Raw genomic sequence first — 20,262 nt, 5'->3', positions numbered from 1 at the left:
TGTCAACCACCATGTTAGGAGATGGGTTTATAAGCATGAAAAAAGCTCAGAGGTAAAATAGTTCATAGCTTATTTTTAAAAAAACAAGCTCATAAATAATGACTATAATAAAAATAAGTTATGTGACAGGTACAGAGAAGATACCACGGAAAAAATCGCTTTAGGAAAAAATCTGAGACTTCGCCCTACACAACTGCTTCTTCAGTGCACCAGAAGGATACAGCTTCAGCATTGCTAAACTATGGTCCAGAAGATCCCTTAATTTCATTTTGTCTGTCCTAAGTCACAGCCATCTTCAAAGGAAACATTACCAAAGTAGAGACAATCTTCTTTGTAGGAACCAAAGATAGGAGAACAAATGGAGGACTGAGGAGCTGTGTCATTTCTATCTTTTCTGATTCATCTTTGTACCCAGTAAAAGGGCTATATTTTCCCTTTTCTAAGTAGCCAGTTATTCAGTTGAACACATGGACTAAACAGAATTCAAATAACTTTTATATTTTATGTATATATGTATAGACAAATATACATAAAATATAAATATATATACTAGTAATGAAAATAATAAAAAGGTCACTATTCCAATTTAGAAATTAAATACCAAGTATTTTAAGAATTTGTCCAAAAGTTTAGTTTTATGGGCAAAAGAAAATATTTTAGAAAATGTAGATTTCCTGAAAAGTTAGATTTTATGTTCCAGCTCAAGCACAGCCTTAATCTGTAAGTGTTGCTTGGTACTAATTTTTTTCAATTAGGTATATTTTTTAAAGGCTAATGCTCTCTCCAGAATGACTGCTCTACAGTGATCATAATCACAGGACACAATTTGTACTGAGAGTATCATTCTGAGCAGAAGCCAGGTGTTAACCATGAAAATGAGACATGAAAAAAAAAGATACACAAGTTGCTCTCAGGCAAAAAAAATACACGAGTTCTTCCCACCTTTGTTGGTCTGGTAGACCATTAAGAATTTTCTTAATGTAAGTCAAAACCACAATGAGGTATCACCTCACACAGGTCAGAATGGCCATCATCAAAAAGTCTACAAATAATAATTGCTGGATAGGGTGTGGAGAAAAGGAATCCCTCCTACACTGTTGGTGGGAATGTAAATGGGTGCAGCCACTATGGAAAACAGTATGGAGGTTCCTTAAAAAACTAAAAATAGAGTTGACATATGATCCAGCAATCCCGCTCCCGGGTATATATCCAGAAAAGATAAAATTTCTAATTCAAAAAGATCCATGCATCCCAATGTTCATAGCAGCACTATTTACAATAGCCAAGATATGGAAACAACCCAAGTTCCCATCAACAGAAGATGTGATATATACACAATGGAGTATTAGCCATAAAAAAGCATGAAATAGTGCCATTTGCAGCAACATGAATGGACCTAGAGAATATTATACTTAGTGAAGTAAATCAGACAAAGACAAATATTATATGATACCATTTACATGTGGAATCTAAAAAATAATACAAATGAATCTATTACAGAACAGACTCACAGACACAGAAAATAAACTTATGATTACCAAATGGGAAAGGGAGGAGCAGAGGGATAAATTAGGAGTATGGGATTAACAGATACAGACTACTATACACAAAATAGATAAGCAACAAAGATTTGCTGTATAGCACAATTAACTATATTCAGTATCTTATAATAACCTATAATGGAAATAATCTGAAGATTATATATATATATATATATATATATAACTGAATCATTACTGTACACCTGAAACTAACACAATATTGTAAATCAACTATATTTCAATAAAAAAAAAAGAATCCTTCTCTTTGGTAATACTTCTAAATTCTTCAAACAGTGGAGATCATTGGTTTTCATTATTTTTTAAATATCCACCATTTATATATTTATTTATTTATGTATTTTATACATATATTATTTGGCCTTTCAAATACTAATTAGCCATTAACCAATTAATTTTTTTAAATGTGTACCCTAGATTACTCACCAGGGGGAGAAGTCAGATGACGAACAGGTCTTGCTGGTTGAAGTGGTTTACCAATCAATTTTTTGGTTTCCATTATCTCAAAGACCTTGAGGTTCCATACTTTTGGTGGGAAAAATACATTTTATCTTCTGGACAAGATAATCAAGTTGCTTTAACATATATACAAATAACCACGACATTCATTTGAAGATAACTATTTTATAAGTTAAGGTGGAAAACACAAAACAAAGCATTTAAAATAACATGCAACAACCATAGACCCCTTTACAGCATCTGTCACAATTAAATATTCCCTCTTTAAAACATTTTCCTCCCTTAACTCCCCTGACTCTTTTCTTTAAGTTTTGTTTCCTATTTCTTTGATTGTCCCTTCTAACTTCCTTAGCTGATTCCTACTTTCCTCCAATTAAATTTAGGGATTCGTCCAAATTTGGCTTTGGTCCTCTTAGCTACTCTCATCTATTCTTATGATTGCAACTACCTATCTGCATGATAAATATGCCCTAATTTACACATCCAGCAGCTACCTCTCTTTTAAATTCCAGTTTCATCTTTCTAATTGCCAAAAGATATTTCCATTTATATCTTACTATAGGTACCTCAAATTCAACATATCCAAAATTGCAGCACTACTTACAATAGCCAAGACGTGGAAGCAACCTGAGCGTCCATCAACAGAAGAATAGATAAAGAAGATGTGGTACATATATACAATGGAATATTACTCAGCCATAAGAAGAAATGAAATTGAGTTATTTGTAGTGAGGTGGACAGACCTAGAGTCTGTCGTACAGAGTGAAGTAAGTCAGAAAGAGAAAAATACCATATGCTAACACATATATATGGAATCTTAAAAAAAGTTTCTGAAGAACCTAGGGGCAGGACAGGAATAAAGATGCAGACGTAGAGAATGGACTTGAAGATACGGGGAGGGGGAAGGGTAAACTGGGACAAAGTGAGAGAGTGGCATTGACACATATACACTACCAAATGTAAAATAGATAGCTAGTGGGAAGCAGCCACATAGCACAAGGAGATCAGCTCAGTGCTTTGTGTCCCCCTAGAGGGGTGGGATAGGGAGGGTGGGTGGGAGATGCAAGAGGGAGGGGATACGGGGACATATGTATACGTATAGCTGATTCACTTTGTTATACAGCAGAAACTAACACAACAATGTAAAGCAATTATACTCCAATAAAGATGTTAAAAAAAAAGACTACTTGGCACAAGGCAAGTGCTAAATAAATGCTATTATTATAAAAAAAAATCAAATTCATTACTTTGACTCCAAAGTTGTCCCTCCTCCTGTATTCCTTAAAGTCATCACCAACTCCCTCATATCACCCTCAGTTAAAGACACCTTAAATTTGTCTATATTAGAGCCCCCACACCATAATCAGTCTCTAATTCCTATCCATTCTACTTCCAAAATGTCTCTCAAATATATTTTCTTTACTCCCACCATTACTCTTTTAGTCCCACAGTAGTTCTTAATTCATCTCCCTGAACACCTAGACTGATTTAAATACTCCCTCTCCCTATGAACCTATGTACCTATGTACCTGGGACACAGTGAATATGCCCATATCATGGCACTTAGAGAACACTGTACTATACTATACTATATACCACACTATAATGGCTGATTTGTCTTTCATACTAGGCAAAAGTGAGGAACAGAGTCTTCTTAAAGTGAAGAACAATATTTTCATTCCTCCTGTGTCCCCTACAACTAACTCAGTACTTGGACTGGATCCAAAGTAGGTGTAAAGCAAGCATCTGCTGAACAAATGGGTGAATATAGTCTCTTTTCTCTCCAAAATATGATCTCCTTACACACATACCTGCTTAAAAAACTTCAGTACCCCATCACCTCCTGAATTATTAACAGAAACAGGACCCAACATCCATGTGTCATGCACAGTAAACCACTTACCTATGTCACATTATTTAATATTCAGAACAACTTTATAAATTAGGCACTATTAACAGTTAGAGCTCAGGTCTTGGGTCAGCCTACCTAGGTTCATATCATAGCTCCACCACTTAGTTATGCAATTATGGAAAACAATAACCCCTATCTCCTAAGTTTGATGTGAAGACTAAAAAAGAAAATCTGTATAAAGCATTAGCACAATAACTGGTACACAGTAAAAGTTCAATAAATGTTAATTTTATCATTTTGTTATCCTCATTTTACAGAGAAGGCTTAGAGAAATTAGGTAACTTGCCCAAGGTCATGAGTCTAAAAAGTGATGGGTATGCTCATCCCCATGCTTTTGGCCAACATGCTATGATCAAGCTATAGCCCCATACTCTCTTTCCACCTCCCACACAGGCAGAACTGTCCAAGTTTCATTAAGTACCCTTCTTATGTGCTCATAAATCACCCTTGTATCCTCTTCCTGTGTGGTATTTATTGCATTAGTTTCAATTACCTATTATCTGACTATAAAATTATAGCTCTATCACTCAGGTATATCTCTAATGGCTAGCACAGTGTCTAATACACAGTACATGTTCAATAAGTTGTTGAATTCATAAATGTTATTTTGTTTCACCATATACATTCAGGTGCTCTGTTTGGAGTTCCCTCACTCTCCCTGCTGCTCTTCTCCCAAATTGCTATTCATCCTTCAAAACCAAGGTCAAGTTCTCTCTACTTCCTTGGAAAGTATCCTCATGTCTCAACGCTAACATTAAATAAAATAGTTCACATGAAGTTCTCTAGTTCCTAACAAATAGTTGATAGTAAAATAACAATAATGGTAGCAACAATATGATTTTTCTTTCTTCCTCCAGTGGTCTATATTGTATTGGGTTGGCCAAAAAGTTCATTTGAGTTTTTCCATGACTTCTTATGAAAAAGCTGAATGAATTTTTGACCAACCCAATATTTTGCCTATTAATTTTTCTAACATGTATCATACAAAAAATCTATTATATGCCTAACTGGTTAGACTGTGAGTTAGCTGAAGCCAAAAAAACTAGACTTTATTTATCTTTGTATCTTAGTAGCTGCAACATAATTAGTTTTACTAAATAAATCTATAAATTTAAATACCTCCTGTTTAATGAAAATCTTGTGATGCCTGAATGGACCAAAAGCTTTCCAAATTTTGATACCTATCAAGACAAAGTCAAAAGTAAAACTCCACCTGATTTTGCACTTGCTCATCCAGAAACTGATTGTAACCCATGATCTTAAGCAGAGGTTGGTCTAAGTGACTGTTTCCCTAAGTATAAAATAGGGTTAATCACTTTCTTTATGCTCCAAAGAAATGCTTTCATCTTAAAAAAATGCCTTTGGACATAATTCAAGTGTTAAAATCATAAATTTATAAACAATCTCTCAAAGTTAGCAATGGTAACTAAGCACAAAATAGTTACTTTTTCTTGAAATTTGGAGATATGCAAGCCAGTACTCTAAGTTAACACCCATCTAGATTTGTAATGTGTATGTTAACTGGTATTTCAGCACAGTGATTAACAACCTTCTAAACAAAACTAATGTACTACTTTTATATAATAGGAAACAAAAAAAGTTATAAGCATATGTAGCAAAAAACCTCACTTCAAATATTTATTGAATATTTTCTATGTGGAAGGGAATATTCTAATATGGACCAAAGAGCAGTCTAATATTGCATTATTTAATGTTATCCTAGCCATTTTAATTAGGACCCTAATACTAGTAGTAGTAACTTTCCATCCTGTTTCCCATATGAAAAGAATACAATAGAGTACTTTGGCACACACTTTTTTATTTTTCATTGCTCAGCTGAAATCGAGTTGGTAGGTTGTAAAAGTCTTTCCAGTTGCTGAGCAATGCAAATCCCCAGTATTAAATGCAAATCCACAGTTTTCAAGCGTTAGGGAGTTACAGAACTCTTATATGATTTTACAACACATGTAAATAAACAAACAAAAAGATTTTTCAGTACCACCTACCCTTTCAATTTGTAGCATGAAAACTACAGCAAAGTCCCCAGATACATAAATCCACATCAGTTAAGGAAATTAGAAAAGATGATGCCATGCAATACTCTATTCAATATGATGGTTTTTTTTTTAAGTAAACTATGTCTGCATAGAGACAGTGACATTATAGGGAATAAGTTTGGGATGCATACTACATAACAGCATCATGTCTTAAACAGTGTTATTAATGGAAAAGTATTTACCTTATACAATAATAAGCAATTATTATTGTAAAACTGATCCAGGATCATAATCTATGAAGGACAGGGCTCCAGAAACCAAAGCCTAATTCTCAGTTTGGGTTACAAATAAAGACAGCTGAACTACACAGTCAGCATATAAAATAACTTCAATCTTAAACTCTAATGTCTGCTCACTCATTGAATGTAGAACTCCAAAAGTTTCCTTTGAAGCTACCTAGGTTAGGCATTTATGATATCAAGTGTTACAAAGAACAGTTGCAAAAAAAACATAACCCTACCTACAACATTGGGTAGCAAGCAGTGGGCCTGTCATAAAGTTGTCTTTGAAATGTAAATATATAGTTTTATGGTATAAATATTTTGTAAAGGACATTTTGATCCAATGTCTCAAAAATTCATTATATTAACACATGCTGAGAAATGGTTACTAACGAAAGTTTTTTTTCAAGTTTACACAAATCATCTTAAAATGCCAAGTGGTATGAACAGAACACTGGTTTGCAAGTCAGGAAACCTGTGTAGGTGCTATTCTTCATCTAGAATACGAACTATATCTTAGGTTATTTATTTGTTTAAAAAAATATATCAAACTAAATATAAGGGCCCACCAATTCTGAAACTACAAATTAACCTAAAATTTTCTAAAATATAGCACCATGAGATAAGCATATATACTGATCAATTGGGGCAAAATTTCATTACCCAACATATCCTATTCTTTTTTAATTAAAACGCCATTTTTTGAGATCCTACTACATGTTAAATGCTTTACATATACTATCTCATTTAATTTTGAGCCATACATTAACTGTTGTAGAAAATCATTATTAGCTACTTTACAGAGAAGAAACCTGAGGCTAAGAAAAATAAGAGATGTGCTCAAGTTCACACAGTTAGTAATTGGTAGAAATGAGGTTCTGACTATAAAGTTCACGCCCTTGTCTCTAAACTTGTGTGTCTGGTAAGTAAAAGACACCTGACTCTCCACTATTCCATGTGGACACTGCTTGTATGGAAAAAAAATTAATTATGAGAAGGAACATTTATGTATAAAACCTTGCTGAATAAATTGGTGTGCTAATAATTTTCATTTCCTCAATTTTCAATTTTTCTTCAACTACTAAATAAATTGTGGGATTACTATGCTTTCCTCACTCTGCAGACATGGTACACTGCCATTCTAATCCACAGAATGGTTTAGATATATGAAACGTAATATGTATTATACTTAGAAGCTGAATATTATACTTAAAATTTACAACTTAAATTCTAGATTTCTTTAGAAACTGCTGATGGTTCTGCTGCAATTAAGAAATAAGAGCATATAAAATTAAAGAAATAAGCTGAGAGAAGAAGTGAAAAGACCACGCTTTCATTTACCTCATGTATATTTCCCATATAGGATTATACCAGATAGGATTTAATCTTAATTTTCAACTTCAAAATATCTCTTTTACAAAGTTAGGATTCCTTAAAGCCAAATGCTGCTTGTAAGTAAACAGCACAAACTGATAACCTGATAGATGAAAAATAACATAAAGGAAATATAGAGGAGTACAGGATAAACTAATTATGACTTACATGACGAAAGACACTTTATACTCCACAAATCGGGTTGCCATATGCAGGAAAAATTAAAACTAAAATATCAAAAAGTTGTAAGCCCAGAGTGTCCCCTTATATTTTCCATTTCATGCTTTCTGACCAAAAAAATTTTTTTTCTCTGTGAAGCATCTTTCAATACAAGCACAATTTAACATTGAGGTGGGATAAAACTGTCCAGGTAATGGGTGTTGGTGGTTGTCATAACTGATGTAACTGTCCTTTTTCAGGTTTGTTTGGTTTTTTTTTAGTTTTGCTTTAATATCAGCAATTATAAACTTTTGATACAAATATGTTGTACACCTGAAACTATTATAATGTTATATGTCAACTTTTGTAAAACAGCATACCCTTACATACAAGTTGCATAGAACATCTTCAAATACGTTCATTAACCATTTGATTTCCTTCTGTGAAGTGACCACATATGTCTTTTGCTTCTTTATTCTTACTGGGTTTTCTTTTCTTATTGAATTTAATTTATTATTTAAAAAAACAACTACAGTAATCTCAAAAACAAAAACAAACTGTTGTCCAAAATTAGTAAGGATGATTCTAGGGCATGGGAAACAGTCTTCAAACCATACCACTACCTAGGACCAGGTCCTGGGACAGCGGGCGATGTGCACTTCCTTTTTGGGGCTTTTTATGTGTTTGTTTTGTTTTTGTTTTATCAATATCCCTTCAGCAGTGTAATTCCCTTGGCCACTTGCCCCTCGCCCGCTTTTCCACACCGGCCCCCACCCCTTTCCTTCCGACTTCCTCGCTCCCTTCGCTCTCTAAGAACCACCTTGGGGACCCTGTGGAGGCCCTGCCTGATTTGCGCCGACTGACCCCAGAGCTTCACTCCCTCACCTCAACTTCCCCCGTGTCCGCCCTCGGAGACGGCGTCCACCGGCCTCCTCACACCCCGGGGCCTGACTTCTGTCCCCGTGTGGCTCGTCATCCCTGGCCACCTACCGCCTTAAGATCCGGGAGGATTTCGGGTCAAGCAGCCGCGTCGCGGCGCTCAGCCCTAGACGCGGCAGCCGAGCGCCCGACTGCCCGTCCGGGAATGGTTGCAGCCGCGAGTCTGCTCCAGGCCCCGGGTGGCGGCGACGGGGGCGGGGCAGACGGCGGCTCCCAGGGGCGTAGGGCGGGTGCGGGGCGGGGCCTCGGGCGCCTGGGGCCCAGAGCGCGGCGCAGCCCGGCGGGAGCAGAACCGTTAAACCGGCGGTGTGCGTTTCCCGGAATGTGCGGGGCGCGAGGGGCGGGCGCAGCGTCTCGGGAGCCGCGCGTGGTGCGGAGGAGGCCGCGGGAGGGCTCGCCGAGGTGCTGACAGGCTCTCCCTGGACGGGGCGCGCCCGCATGAACAGCCTTTGGGACCCCAGCTGGCGGTCTTGCTTGCCCGACACGGGGAGGCGCGAGACGACACGTCTGCGCGGTGCCGGGCGGCGAACTCCAGGCAGCGTCTGTGAGCTAGGCCGCCTCTGTGAGCGAGGCCTCCCGTGAGCTGACGACTGAGCCCCTCCCGCGTCAGTGCTGCCGGCGGATCCCGCAGGCTCTGGCCGCTGTCCCTGGCCTGAGTCTAAGTGGTGCTAGGATTCGGGCTGTCATGGAGTAAGGGAAATGGTTAACTTCAGACAGGAATACATATCTCACACAGACTGCCGTCCTGAAAGGAACAAAATTGGTTGAAGCGACTCCATCTGAATCCGAATCCTTTATTTTTAATTTTCACTTTTACTCAATTTTTCACTTATTTTTGAGAGTCCCCACTTGGTACTACCACTATACTAGGAGACGTGGAGGCGGAACACGGGTGAACACGGGTGTAATTACAGGGCTCAGAATCCAGTGGGCCCCTGGGCTGGTGAACAAATTCTGTGGGCTGTGCTAAGTATTGCGATAGGGGAATAGATTTAAGTTGGGAGCATAGTGTAAGGAATGCCTAAACTGACCCTTAGGCTTGGAATGTTAGAGCCGTTTTCGAAACAGCTTATGCTTGGTTTCTTCCAGCTGGCTGGAGGAAGAAGGCAAGAAAGAAGAGACGGTGCAAAGGGAAAAGAAAACTTGTCTGGCGTACAGTAGTTAGAGTAGGGGAAACAGCAGTGTGGAAAGGAAACAGGAGAAGTGGACATGAATCAAAAGTTTGAATCTTTCATAACTTATCTTTTTGAATATTGGAAGGGTCATTCTCACAGCACTATGGAGGGCAGATTGTGTTGGGGGGGTGTAAGATATAGCAATATTAAACAGGCCACAGAAGGCTTCCTTTGGGGTGTCTGCAATAACTCCAATAAAAAATAATGATGTCTGAGATAAGTACTGAAGAAGAAGGGATAGATCTGAGACATGCTGCTGAAGTGAAACCAATAGTTTTGTGACAGACTGGGTGGAAGGAGTGAATAAGAAGAGAATCTAGGGTGACTCGGGGTTTCTGAATTGGGTGAACAAGTGAATAGGTGGTGATGACATAAGGTAGGGAACACAAGAGGCAGAACAGGTTTGAGGAGGGAAATGATGAGTTCAAATTGGGACTTGTAAATATGAGATTATGAAAGAATATTTAAGTTGAGGTTTTCAAACAGCTTTTTTATGTACACACACAGAAAATATGTACCCATACGTATATAACATATACATACACGTTATAGATAAGTTGGAACATTAGGAAAGGGATGCTGATTAAGAAAACTTACCCATTCCAGAAAGTATTTATAAAGAGGACTCAAAAGGCGAGTAACCTGCAAAGGAGGCTGTGTAAAGGCAAAGAAAGCTTGACTGGAATGGGATAACTGAAGATGGAATGCCTCTTTGAAAAGGGATCATCTAAGCTAGGCCTGAATGCTGATGTAGAATAGGAAAAAGGTATTTAGGGAAAGGGAACTGTAGGTATTAATGCCCTGGGGTGAGAAAAAACAAGGTTTAGCATATTTCAGAAACTGATTAAGACCAGTATGGTTGAATAGAAAGCAAGAAGAGAATGCTGAAGATGAGTTTGGAGAGACAGGAAAAGCTGAAATCCTACAGTGTTTTGTAGGCTCCAGTAAGGAGACTGAATTTTATTTTAAGAGCAATGGGAAGCATTGAAGGGTTTAAGTGGGACAGTAATATGGTAGGATTTACCATTTTAAAAGGTGTGGAGTTTCACAATCACTTCCATGCATAGTCAAGTTATTGCTAGCTATTTAGGTGTAGTAAAGGCTTCCGGCAACATTCTTACCTTCCACTGAGACAGCTCACCTGGCTTCAGAGACTAAAGTGCCAGAGGAGGTGTCATGATAAGAACATGTCCTGTGGCATGAGACCCCAGAAGTCTGTGGATAATGAAGTCAGTAAATTCTTTCAACCCCCAGATGTAAAAATTGTAGGTGTAGGATTCAGTTCTCATTAATCTAGTCAAAATAGAAGTTTTCTTCTTGAGGAATATGTTTAACAATGTAACATATACAATTATATATACATCATACAATAAAATTATTTTTTTACATATGAAAATTATTTTTTACATATGAAATTATTTTTTTACAAATGAAATCAATAGAAATTATGATAAAAAAATGAGTTGGAAGAAAAAAATTTTTTCAAATAAAACCAAAATCAGTAATCTATTTCAAGGTGTAAATAAATTTTAAATATAGTTAATAAGCAGACTCCTAATTTTTTGATAATTGATGAAGAATAAATTATATAAACACATTGAAATTTTAAAAAATCCCTTGTTGATTTGGTAAGAAATATTGGCATCTACAAGGATAATCCAGAACTCATAATATACATCTACAAAAAGAGCTTAACAACAGGTTAGTGAGCAATTTAAATACTATTTAAGATTAATTACACTACCCAAGAAAACTTGAAATGCCCTGAAATCATTGAGCTCACATAAGAAACTCATGACAAGTTTTCCCAAATTTAACAACACTAAAAATTGACACTACCAAACAAGTTGTTACTGAAATTAACTTTTCTAAACTTTCAATAATAAAAATAAATTTTGATTGCCTATCCTGGAGAAAATACCAAATTATTTATTCTCACAAAGAAAATGCACTACAAAATTGTTTTCAAATGAAGAGGCAATCAAAAAACTAAAAACTAAAAATACAGGCAGTTAATTTAAAATATTTTTATGGATTTTTTGATGTTTTTGGTATTTGTCAGCTTTTTAAAATTTTAAATTTGTTGTCGTTGCATTGTTTTTCTCATTCTAAATAAATATTTACTTTGGTTCAAAAAAAAAAAGGTTTGGAGACTGTATCGAGGAAAATACAAAAGTGGAAATAGGAATCCCAGTTCCCAATTAGAAGGATAATAATTAAGAGTTAAATGCGTCTTACTACTTGTAAGTAGAGGTTTTATTTACAATTGTATTTTCTTAGCTTATTTAACTTTACCTTCACAATACCTTACATTTAGTTAATAAAACCTTGTATGAGCACAAGTAACACGCACACAAACTGGTTTCTTGTTCTCATGGTAGGTACTGTCTAGTTAGGGTGCAGTTACACAGAGACAATTCCAATTCAATAGCTAATTGTTAAGATAAAGGCACTCACGTTGTGCCTGTGTGTTTCTACTGAAAGCCTGGGAGTTAGGAAAAGCTGAAGAGGTAGCATTACCTAGTGTTTACCAAATGATCTCCTTACCAACCTCCTGTCAGTATTCTTCCTCTGATTATTCCACAAACATCTACAAAGCATTTTATGATAGATACACATACACACACCCCCACATACAGATAATCATTGAAACAATGCATGAAAAGCTATAATAGAGATTTGGTTCCACTCAGCTTAGTTCAGAAAAAAAAAAAAAAAAAAAAACAGTTTTGAAAGTCTATGCCTATTATGTGCCAGTCACTGAGGATATAAAAAACAAACTGAAATACGACTAGCATGACTGAGGCACAACTAGTAAGAAGAGATCAATAGTCTAAGAGTACCTATAAACTGGTAAGTAAAATAGAGGGTAGTATATGTGGCAGAAGTATTTACATGGAATAGAAGTAGTACAAGGAAAGAATTCTGTCTGTGGGTAGAAAGGAGGAGAGGAAGGATCATGGAAGAGTTTACAGGGGAGGTAATGCCTAAGCAGGATTTTCAAGGATAGAAAGGAGTTTACCAAGTTAGACAGGGATATTCCTTGCAGGCAGAAGGACATGTCCAAAGGCATATAGAAATAAAACAGCAGTCAATTCCAAAAAATATCAGTAATTCAGTACTGCAGAAACAGAAAATACGAGACACTGCTTGGGTAATGGTTCAATATTAGGCTAAAGAAGAATGAAGAGCCTTTTATCTCCCTTATAAGGATGTGGAGAGATGCTGAAGGACTTTAGGTAGGGTATGATAAGATCTTATGTGCATCTAAAAAAAAATCACTTAGGTGACTAATGTGGAAAATGGATTGAGGAGAGGTACAGGCAGCAGGCAAGGCAAAAATAGAAGCAGAGGGACCAGTTCATAGCCTTTTACAGGAAATGTTGATGAGAGCCACAATTAAGATAGGGAGGAACCATGAAGAGACGTGCACGTACTTCAGAGAATAGGGAGAACTGATGGATTGTAGAGGGTGTGAGATGAGAAATAAAAATGGTGATGCCAGTTATCGATTTAGGCAGCCAGATGAATCTCAGAAACAATGAAAAGATATTGTGAGTTCCCTGAGGAGGAATGAGGGAATGGAATGAGTCTAGAGTGTAGGTGGAGGAATGGAACAAAGGTAAGAATAGGTGAAATAAGAAAACAACCACTGTAAGAGGAAGGGGGTCTCTGTGAAAAGTGTGGTAAGGGGCTTTAGGACTAAAGTTTTCATATGGTATCTGTGGGAAATTTGCAGAGAGAGCTGAAGACAGGTAAACAATGTTGAGGTGCAATTGAAGGTAAAGATCAAAAATATGTAGTGGCATTAATCTTTGTGGTTATGGGATTCATTGGTAAATATAGAAGATGATAGATTGGAATAATCAAGAAATTAGAAGTGTTGAAGGTGATATTCAGGAATGGCAGTACAAAGAGAGTCAGAATTTTGGATAGAGGAAGCATATATTCAGAGAGTGGATATCTGAATATGAGTTTGGAGATGGAGTGGTTCTAACTATGGGTGCCCAGAGTGCAGCTACAGTGGTGAATAGCAGATGTGTAATGGAGGTAAAGGTCACTGGACTTGAAGGAATCAAAGAACTGAGTCCAGACCAGAGTATTAGAGAGGCCATTCACATTGACATTTAAATCAATGGCATGTGATAAGAATGAAAACCAGATACTGAAGTCTGCATTAATTATGGGGGAGTAAAAGAAGACTGTGGATGGCAGATGGTAGGCAGAGCGGAACTTTTCAAGGAGTCATACAGCAGGTGTGTAGGAAGAGGCCAGGAAAAAATAAGGCATTACATAACCTAAGGAATTCTCTACAAATCTCCTAAGCTTATTCTTGCTAAAGGCTTAATGACTAATGAAAATTTAATGCATTTTCTCCAAGATTATTTGAATATCAAATATCTTAAGCCAATGGTATATTTGGCATAGAGTAGACACTGTGGCAAGGTTTTTCAGAAAATTTTATTTAAACACTGGGAACCTACAGTAGTTCTATATCCAAACATTACACATACACATAAGACACTTAAAAACTTCAGAGCAATGTGTGTGATCACTTCCTTTTTAGCAAGTTACCTTAAATGAGTTTTAGTTACATTTACAAAACTGAAGACTATCTCTGTGGAGGATCAAAGACTCTCACCTGTTAAATTACAAACTGTACTCAGATCTTTAGCCTTGCCTAAAAACTTATTTGGGGGGCAGTCCCAAAAGAATATAGGCTTCTCATTTTTGTTTTTCACATGGTATTCCACCTAAGGTCAAATACATGCTCATTTATCAAACATAAAGAACCTTAGTATTTATTTAAATTTGTAACTGAACATGTAAAATAAATTTAAAAATTAAAAGCCTTTACAAACCTTTTTTAGCATTTTGTGCTATTTAACAATCATTTTAATAAATATTGCTATTATAAGAAAAAGAAGTTATATTAATTAAAATTCATTGTATGTCAATTTCCTTATATTTAATATGAAATATTCCTACTTATTTCCTATGATTTTGTTAATTATAAAAAAGAAAATAAATACATGTAATAATATTTAAGATAACATGCTATAAAATTAATAAAGTCTGATATAATAAAATCAAAAAATGTTTTTTAAACTAGAGTATTCTATTCTTTGTGAAATGAATACTTAGGGCAAATATTTTATTTTCTTCCCAGAGATGAGTTACACACAATGAAGAGCAAGGGGCACAAAAATTCAGAAGTTATTCTCTACAATGCAAAGCACAATAAAATCTCAAGTTGTAGTGGAAAGCAGATAAATTTTGGAGGCAGACAGACTGTTTGATTACAACTGGCTCCATCACATATAAGCTGAGTGACCTTTAATAACATTAAGGTTTTTTCTTCAGTGCTTACTACATAAATATGTACATGTGTACCAAAACCACACTGAATAAATGCAAATTTAGATTTTATAGTAATTTTTGCAGACCATGAACATGGTAGTGGCTGCAGAGTTTCATGATAGCATAGAAGCACAAGTATAGCTAGATCAAAAATAAACAAAAGCTAAACAAAAGAAATGGTGTTATTACTCAAAAACAATCAAAGCTTTTTCTATATTAGAAAATGTGAATGCCAGAGAAAGTGCATGTGAACATGTGTTGTGTATATTTTCAGCATGGTTTAGTACAGTGTTTCTCAGAGTATGGCTCAGGAAAAACCAACATCAGAATCATTAGTGCTTGTTTTGAATGCAGATGCCTGTTCTATGCAAAATCTTCTTCAGATCTATGGGAGTGGCACCTCAATTTCCTCTGGCAAAGCGGAAACAAGAATCCTTGTTTCTTAGGATTCCTGTGAATATTAAATAGCACATGTTGTAAGGTTAGCGCCATACTTGCCACCTATCATTATTAGGATTCTTTCTTTTCTGCCAAAATGACATGTGTACACTCACAAATGACTTGCTCAAGAATACCTGATCATGGTTCTATTTTTCTCTTTTCTAAGAACTAAGCCTTTTTTTTTTTTCCTACCTTGGACCACAAGGGACAAATAAATCCTTCCTTTTCTGATGAGTGGATATGTTATATTCTTTCCACTAATGTTTTCCCAGCACTTTCTGTGTTCTACTTCTGTACTAGTCACTGGAAGGCTAAGTATAAACTGTCATAAGTTTGGACGTAGTTAATTAAAAATTTATGGTAATTCATATAAGACTAAGCTTAAATATACAACATGTTAACTTTAAAACTTAAGGTTTTATGGATGAAATTCATTGGTTTGGGCTTTAATAAATTTATTTTAAAACTCCTCAAGAATCAAATGACAATGCAACAAATACTGATGTGATCATCACTTAACATTCTTATCTGTTTATCAAAAGGAAACTTAACACTTTCCAACTATTAGTTAATCTAGCACAGAAATAAAGTAAAAATCATTTATCTTCTATCACTCATAGATAACTATTCTTAATGTTTAGTGCTTAATTTTCCTTAGTTTTTTCAACACATAACATGTAAAATCATTTGTTTAAAAGAAGTTAATTATACTCTACATATTGATTTGTGATCTGATTTTGTCCCACAATATTTTGTAAACCATTCCAGTTGAACAGATGAAAAATTTCATCATATTTTTAATGACTGCCTGTTGTTTTACAGTATAGGTATACCATAATTTATTTCACCTACTCCACATTATTGAATTTTTAGACATTTTTTTTCTTTTTAACCCCCATTATAAATAAAAATGTGATAAACATTGTTGTACATATATATTTATTATCTTATCCATAACACCTTTAGGATAAATTCTTAGAGACAGAACAACTAGGTCAAAGAATGTGTGTGTGTGTGTGTGTGTGTGTGTGTGTGTGTGTGTGTGTGTACTTCCCCATATCTTCAAAATTTCAGGAATATTACTGCTTTTTAACTTTTGCTAATATGGTAGGTGAAATTGTTTTTTCATAGTTTTTAACGTATAGTCTTTCATTACTAGCAAATTTTTTAAAAAGATAATGTTTATTAATTATTGTATTTCTTCTTTTGTGAATTGCTTTTTCATGCCTTTAGTCTCTTCCCGTATTAAAAACAGTAATTCTTTATACTATTTTGAAAAGATCTTCACCAGTTTGTCTTTTGGCTTTGCTTATGATTTTTTTCTTTTAATCATACAATCTATTAATCCTTTCCTATTAATGTATTTTTTTAAATTGAAGTATAACTGACTTACAATATGGCATTTCAGGTGTACAACATAATGATTCGGTATTTTAATACATCACAAAATGATCACCATGATAAATCTAGTTACCACCTATCACTATATCATTAAACATTATTTACAATATTCCCTATGTTATACATTACATCCCTGTGGCTTATTAATTTTCTAATGGGAAGTTTGTACCTCTTAATCTCCCTCATCTATTTCACTCATCCCCCCACAAACCTACCTTTTTGTTCTCTGTATCTGTGCATCTGTTTCTGTTTTGTTATGTTTGTTTTGTTTTTTAGATTTCACATATAAGTGAAATGACATGGCATTTGTCTTTCTCTGTCTGACTTATTTCACTTAGCATAATACTCTCTAGATCTATCCCTGTTGTCACAAATGGCAAGATTTCATTATTTTTATGGCTAAGTAATATTCCATTGAATATATATGCCACATCTTCTTTATCCATTCATCTGTTGATAGACATTTAGGTTGCATCCATGTCCTGGCTATCGTAAATAATGCTCGACTGAAAATAGGGTTGCCTATACCTTTTGAATTAATGTTTTTGTTTTCTCCACAAAAATACCCAGAAGTGAAATTGCAGCAACCTATGGTAGTTCTATTTTTAGTTTTTTTGAGAAACCTCCATACTGTGTTCCATGGTATCTGTACCAATTTGCATTCATGCCAATAGTGCTCAAGGGTTCTCTTTGCTCCACATCCTCACCAACACTTGCTATTTGTTGTGTTTTTTATAATAAACATTCTGACAGATGTGAGGTGATGTCCTGTAGTTTTCCCTGATATTAGTGATGTTGAGCATCTCTTCATATGTCTGTTGACCATCCACATGTCTTCTTTGGAAAAATGTCTGTTCAGGTCTTCCGCCCAATTTTTAATTTTTTTTTTTTTTTTTTTTTGTGTTGAGTAGTATGAGGTTTTTTTTGTATATTTTGGGTATTAACTTATTATCAGATATATTGTTTGCAAATATCTTCTCCCATTCACTAGGTTGCCTTTTGTTCTGTTGATAGTTTCGTTTGCCATGAAAAAGCTTTTTAGCTTGATGTAGTCCCATTTGTTCATTTTTGATTTTGTTTCCCTTGCCTGAGGAGACATATCCATAAAAACATTGCTAAGACTGATGTCAAAGAGCATACTGCCTATGTTCTCTTCCAGGAGTTTTATGGTTTGGGGTCTTACATTTAAGTCTTTAATCGATTTTGAGTTTATTTTTGTATGTGGTGTGAGAAAGTAGTCCAGTTTGATTCTTTTGCATCTAGCTGTTCGCCATTTATTGAAGAGGCTGTCTTTCCCCATTGTATATTCTTGCCTTCCTTGTTGTAGATTAATTGAACATATACATGTGGGTTTATTTCTGGCTCTTGGTTCTTTTTTTTTTTTTTTGGCTCTTGATTTTTGATTCCATTGATAATGTGTTTCTGTTTTTGTGCCAGCACCACACTGTTTTGATTACTGCAGCTTTGTAGTATAGTTTGAAGTCAGGGAGCATGATATCTCCAGTTTTGTTCTTCTTTTGCAAGATACTTTTGGCTATTTGGGATCTTTTCTGTTTCCATACAAATTTTAGAATAATTTGTTCTAGTTCTGTGAAAAATGCCATTGGTATTTTGATAGGGATTACACTGAATCTGTGGTCATTTTAATAGTATTAATTCTTCCAATACATGAGCATGATATATCTGTTCATTTGTTGTGTTGTCTTCAATTTCTTTCATTAATGTCATAGTTTAATGAGTATAAGTCTTTTACCCTCTGTAAAAGATTGGTTAGATTTAGTCCTAGGTATTTTATTCTGTTTGATGCAATTGTAAATGGACTGTTTTCTTTCTGATAGTTTGTTGTTAGTGTATAAAATTCAACAGATTTCTGTATATTAATTTTGTATCCTGCAACTTACTGAATTCATTTATTCTAGTAGTTTATTGGTGGTGTCTTTAAGATTTTTTATATATATAGTATCATGTCACTGGCAAACTGACTGCTGTAGCCAGGACTTCCAATACTATGTTGAAAAGAAGTGTGAGAGTGGACATCCTTGTCCTTTTCCTGATCTTTGAGGAAATGCTTTCAGCTTTTTGCTGTTGTGTATGATGTTGCTGTAGGTTTGTCATATATGGCTTTTATTATGTTGAGATATGTTCCCTCTATACTCACTTTGTTGAGAGTTTTTATCATAAATGGATGTTGAATTTCTTTCTTATTAATATCTGCTTTGGGGTTCTACTTGGAAAGTTTTCCATTAGCATAAGATTATGTAAACATTTAGCTATACATTCTGGAACAAATGTAAAATCCAGACCAAAGCGCATTTAAGAATTTAACATACCAATTCATTCAATCATTTATTCATTCATGCAACAAGTATCTATTGAACACATACGCACTAGGCATTCTTCTAAATTCTGGAAATAAAGCAGCAAATAAGACCAAGGTTCCTGCTTTCATGGAGTTATATTGCAAAAGGAATACGATCATGTAGCATATAATTTAACGTGGGATTTCAAGTTAATGGGGAAATAATGTATTACTCAATATACAATGCTGCTACAACTAATCAACCATTAAGAAAGTAAACAAGGGCTTCCTTGGTGGCGCAGTGGTTGAGAATCTGCCTGCCAATGCAGGGGATACGGGTTCGAGCCCTGGTCTGGGAAGATCCCACACGCCGCGGAGCAACTGGGCCCGTGAGCCACAACTACTGAGCCTGCGCATCTGGAGCCTGTGCTCCACAACAAGAGAGGCCGCGATAGTGAGAGGCCTGTGCACTGCGATGAAGAGTGGCCCCCGCTTGCCACAACTAGAGAAAGCCCTCGCACAGAAATAAAGATCCAACACAGCCATAAATAAATAAATAAATAAAATTTTTTTAAAAAAAAGAAAATAAACAAATTAGATTCTCATTTCATACATCAAGTGTATTACAAATGGATTAAAAATCTTTATTTTTAAAATAGAAGCATGAAAATACTGGAAAAAACATAAGTGAATATTATATAAAGGAACATTATATGCATTCTCGAACATGAAAACTTTAGAGTAAGATCTCAAGGCAATTTTAGAAAGACCTCTTATTTTTTAAAAATGGAATAGAACAAGGTAATTTTTGAACAATAATCTTTATTAGTATATTTTTAAAGATACATATAATCCTGAGCAACTGCATTTATACATTTATCACTCTTTGAAATTTATGTGTAGTT

At 35.3% G+C, this 20,262-nt stretch overlaps 1 protein-coding gene across 3 annotated transcripts in view; it reads right to left on the bottom strand.

The window, feature by feature from the left end:
* C17H8orf88 (chromosome 17 C8orf88 homolog) overlaps positions 1-8,860 on the bottom strand; it is a 47,915-nt gene extending 39,055 nt beyond the window's left edge. Inside the window, exons 1-2 of one of the 3 annotated variants that reach the window (XM_036829801.1) lie at positions 8,732-8,860; positions 1,986-2,113 (exon numbers count right to left, since the gene is read on the bottom strand). In XM_036829801.1, the coding sequence (XP_036685696.1) occupies positions 1,986-2,058 (73 nt within the window). In that variant the 5' untranslated portion in view covers positions 2,059-2,113; positions 8,732-8,860. The other 2 variants (XM_036829799.1, XM_036829800.1) reach the window with 2 other exon arrangements.
* Positions 8,861-20,262: the final 11,402 nt, after the last annotated feature.

This window comes from Balaenoptera musculus, chromosome 17, assembly GCF_009873245.2.
Source record: "Balaenoptera musculus isolate JJ_BM4_2016_0621 chromosome 17, mBalMus1.pri.v3, whole genome shotgun sequence".
NCBI classification, from domain to species: Eukaryota; Metazoa; Chordata; class Mammalia; order Artiodactyla; family Balaenopteridae; genus Balaenoptera; species Balaenoptera musculus.
The sequence above is the reverse complement of the archived record's forward strand: the minus strand, read 5'-3'. Positions and strand labels throughout refer to the sequence as shown.